At 39.4% G+C, this 5,000-nt stretch overlaps 1 protein-coding gene across 1 annotated transcript in view; it reads left to right on the top strand.

The window, feature by feature from the left end:
* Positions 1-5,000, top strand: part of LOC125034457 (potassium voltage-gated channel protein Shab-like) — a gene marked incomplete at its 5' end in the record, with an annotated part of 87,291 nt that overhangs the window by 39,759 nt on the left and 42,532 nt on the right. Inside the window, 1 exon segment of the mRNA XM_047626213.1 lies at positions 1,208-2,036. Coding sequence (XP_047482169.1) covers positions 1,208-2,036 — 829 coding nt within the window.

The raw sequence follows: 5,000 nt of genomic DNA on the forward strand, positions 1-5,000 counted from the left end.
AAGAAAAAACTAATAACGATAAAAAACAACAACAGTTCTAATGATAATAAAAGTATGATGGTGATGGTAATGATAATGATAATCATGATAATAATAACATTGATACTAATGATGATAATAATAATACTGGTAATAATGATAGTAATACTATCGATAATAATAATGATAATAACAGTAATAAGAATAAGGATGATAATGATAATAATGATGATAAAAATAATATTAGTAGTGATAATCATAACAATAATAACAACAACAATAATAATGATAATAATAATAATAATAATAATAACAATAGTAATAATAATGATGATAATAATGATAACAATAGTAATAATAATGATGATAATAATGATAATAATAATAATAATGATGATGATAATAATAATAACAACAACGATAATAATAGTAATAATAACAATAACAATAATAATAACAATAGTGATAATAATAACGATAGTAATAATAATGGTAATGGTAAGAATAGTAATAATGATACTGATAATAATAATATTGATGATAATAATAATAATAATAATAATAATAATAATAATAATAATAATAATAATAATAACGGCAATAACAAGAATAATAGCAGTGATAATAACAATAATGGTGATAGAAATATAATGATTCTGCGAAGGCGGTGAAAATTATTATAAACTAAGGTGAACATCAACAAAAAAAAAAATCATGCAATCAAATGTATATTGTAACTGAACATGATTGAAGTTATGAAACTAATAAGGAAAATAAATGATTAAAATCTGATTTCGTATATTATGTTTAACTTGAGAGCCTACGGATTTCAGATTTATTTGGTGCATCTCCTCTGTTCTCCAGACAGCAACGATCCCAGTGTTCTTTGAAATTCTTTCCATTTGCGTTCCAGTTTCTTTTACACAATACCGTTTTAGTGGTCTTGGCTTTTTACACAATTTTTAAAATTCATTTCGCCCAGTCGTGGGGAGTTGTTGATAGTCTTGCACTCACGCTGACGGAGCACCTGTTCGCAACACTGGCCTAGCGGTGGTGGCACTGTACCTTCCTGCTGAGCCTGCTTGTCTCCGGAGTAGCAGGAAGGAGGAGGAGGAGGAGGAGCAGGCGCAGGCAGGAGGGCAAGAGCAGGTCGGCCCCCACAGGAGAGAGGAACCCGGCTAGGGCCTCTGAGCACTCGGGTGACGGTTTCGGTTCTTGGTTTCCGCAGGTGCTGGCTGTGATCTCCGTGATCTTCATCGTCATGTCCACGCTCGCTCTCGTGCTCAACACTGTGCCGAGCTTTCAGGGTCCGGAGCAAGGAGACAATGAGAAACTGGCCATGGTGGAGGCCGTTTGTATCACATGGTTCACACTCGAGTATCTTCTGCGGTTCTCCGCAAGCCCCAACAAGTGGAAATTCTTTAAAGGGGCAATGAACGTTATAGACTTACTCGCCATCCTCCCTTACTTTGTTTCCTTGTTCCTTATAGAATCCAACAAACACACAGACCAGTTCCAGGATGTGAGAAGAATTGTTCAAATCTTCAGAATCATGAGAATTCTCAGAATCCTTAAGCTAGCCCGACATTCGACGGGTCTTCAAAGTTTGGGTTTCACACTGAAAAATTCATATAAGGAATTAGGTTTGTTGATGTTGTTTTTAGCTATGGGCGTGTTAATCTTTTCGAGTCTCTGCTACTTTGCGGAAAAAGACGAAAATCCTGTGTACAAAAGTATCCCAGAGACTTTCTGGTGGGCGGGTATTACCATGACGACGGTTGGGTACGGAGACATGTATCCTATCACACCCCTGGGCAAGGTCATTGGGTCCGTGTGTTGTATCTGTGGTGTGCTGGTCATTGCGCTGCCTATTCCCATCATCGTCAACAACTTCGCCGAGTTCTACAAGAATCAGATGCGACGCGAGAAGGCCCTCAAGCGCCGCGAGGCCCTCGAGAGAGCCAAGCGGGAAGGATCCATCGTCTCCTTCCACCACGTGAACCTCCGTGACGCCATCGCCAAGTCCATGGACCTCGTGGACGTCATCGTGGACACAGGTAGCGTTGCGCGCTCGCTGCTGGGCTCACGAGGCGGAGGCTCCCTTCGAGGGCCTTCCCTGGGCCGGGCGAACTCTCCTACAGGAGGGTCTCACCGCTACACCCAGGTGGCACAGGGGGCCTCCGCTGACGTGGCACTGGTGCCCTCTCTCGACGCTTCTCCGCAGCATTCGCCCTGATCATTATTTTCTTTGTACACTCCCTTTATTCTTTGAAACCGCTTACAAGCTTACACTCCTACTCCGACAACCGATGAAAAACTGATCGACCTTTCACATATTCCACCCTCATTTACTCTCATGAGAATCTGAACACCGAGATATACTATTAGTTCCTCATTGCTCGAAACGTTCTCCCTCCAGTCTCACTACCTCATTTCCTCTCATCTCCTATTCAGCTCATCCACTTGGTTTCCCCGCCCTCCCTCATCTGGGTCCCTGAATTTCCAGTCAGATGATAACCGTTCCTCACATTAAGTTTCTCTTAAACCTCTGCATTCAAAGTTCATTCCATTAGCAGTTTTATGAGTCGTGACTGCATTAGCCTTTTTTACTCCTGGTTTCATTAGTGATTTCTTGTTTTGGGGCCATTTGTCATGCAGACTAATGATCTGCTTAGCTTCGTCGTTCTTTTCACATTTAAACACTCATTGTTTTGTCCACTCATTCCTTGACTCGCTCACTGATTTCGATTTTTCCTTTCGTTTTTTACTCTATCTCCCCCTTGCTTACTGTTACTGCCATTGGTTACGTGCTTCTTTTTATGTCTTGATTAATTCGTCCGCTGTCACAAGCATTCCTTATTCCACTACTCCTTACCCACGCTCGACATTTCATTTTCTATCACTTTTTCGATTCTTATTTACTTCATTTGTGCAGTTCCATATCAAAGAAGGCTTAATAAAATTTGAACGCTTCGTCAAAAAAGCTTGATCATTTATAGATTCCACAGGGAAAAGATAAGCAAATTTTGAAGTTAAATTGATTTACTCATACAATGGAAATAAACTTCACTGGTCAACAAATGCTCATATGCTGATGTTGGAACTGCCTATTGCGACTCGAGACAGACCAGTATCTTCGTTGCCCTGACATTTTGTTTCCTAACGCCATACATATTCCATTCCATTTATGTAAGTTTCTCCATACCAAAGTACCTTAAGCTTAACTTCCCTACCTCATTGCCATTACCTGAGCCTCTCACACTCGCCCATTACCTCAGGCTCTCTCCAAAGGTCCCCCTTAAGTATTACATGGCGACTGGCTTCCTCATCTTTTCGTAATTCTCCACAATCGTTGGTGATTCTGACGTACGTTTCTAAGTTTCGCTGGAGCTTGAGTAATACGTAAATAACTATGAAAGTCCAAACCTCCAATGGTAGGTGAGTAGTGTTCTTACCAGTGAAGTGAATGTTTGTAGATAAGTTTCTTCTTTTATACATATATGAATATGTGAATATTCGTGTGAGTTGAGACACACACCATGTTGTTTCTAGTAGACCAGGAGTCATGACAACATAACAGTCATGACCACACCCAAAAGGCCATGCTAGCCACACGCACATAGCTGTATACACACAAAACCAACACGCAAATGTTTCAATACTTTTGTAAAAGCAAACATAAATAATAAAATATGAATATAACTGAACTTCAGGCGTACTCACACACATACACACAACAAACACTCATATTTTCCAGCAAACATTGATTAAAACGAGGCTTACTGATTTTTTTTTAAACCGTTGTAACAACAACACACTTTATTCTTAAATCCTATACTATCTTCAGACTCAGAGTACACCTTCACAACCACTTCAAGAGCGTTAACCAGAATACCCTAGGTACACGTGCCTCTTGTACCAACTATAACCATTAATTGCGTCCCCAGTCAACTTACCGATCCAGTGTTCCCCTCCCGCAGTGCCCACGCCACACGTAGAATCATGAAAGTGTATAAAATATGATACCCAGGTCATCATTTGCTCCTGGAATACATCTTATTTACTGCGTTGCCCCCCTGCCCCTCAGCAAACATACACACACTCCCCGTTCAAGCATTGGACAGGAGTATGGATTTTGTATGTGCTTTTGAGACATATAGGTTCCCAAGTCACCATGATCGTCAGCCGAATATCTGTCCTTTACCATATCCACATCTGGTCGCTTTCATGTGTCTGCTCTTTACCTTATCTTCATTATTTCACAACCCACCACTTTTCATCTCTCTTTTCTCCCTCTTTCTCTCGTGTTCATATTATGTCATCAAACTGCCCTGAGAACCTCACGAAACATAGAAAACATAAGAATATTCACTATATGGTCTTTCCAGTAACATTCGACTTTTTCACCTAGTAACATACATTCACATACACAATTAGATATACAATTCCTATACACATTTCTATATATTCCTTAAATATGTATATGTAATATATCACCTCTCCAGTGTACAATTTATGTGTAATGTGTACTATAAGAAACCTGTCCAGCCTCCATTGTCTATAGACCTAAGCAAGCGTCCTGAGGGGGCATCATTGATAAAAAATATATAAATATATATATTCACATACCTAAAGTCAAACTACAGTTTTCTGTACGTAGCTTGACTCTGGGTCCAAATAAGCATGTTTGACTAATTATATTTCACTAGTGGTTTTGATTATTTGAGTCTCACTGATTATGGATAGCACTAACACTGACTAGGTTCTGTAATGAGCTTTGTTCTTCTGTTTTGTAAGCTTGTGTGGCACTAAATGTTCACACTTTAACCATACTCAGTTGATAACAGCTCAAGGGAATAGTGCTGTATGGTGTTTCCGTTGTACCGATTGTAGCGTCGTCACACCAAAATGTCAAATGTTCTAATTGTATATACAGAAAGTGTATTTCTCTTTCGATGCAAGAATATGTGTCATTTCCTGGCATTAAACTGTAAAAGGAATTCTTATTTTCATTATATGTT

Source organism: Penaeus chinensis, chromosome 2 (genome assembly GCF_019202785.1).
Source record: "Penaeus chinensis breed Huanghai No. 1 chromosome 2, ASM1920278v2, whole genome shotgun sequence".
In the NCBI taxonomy this organism is placed as follows: Eukaryota; Metazoa; Arthropoda; class Malacostraca; order Decapoda; family Penaeidae; genus Penaeus; species Penaeus chinensis.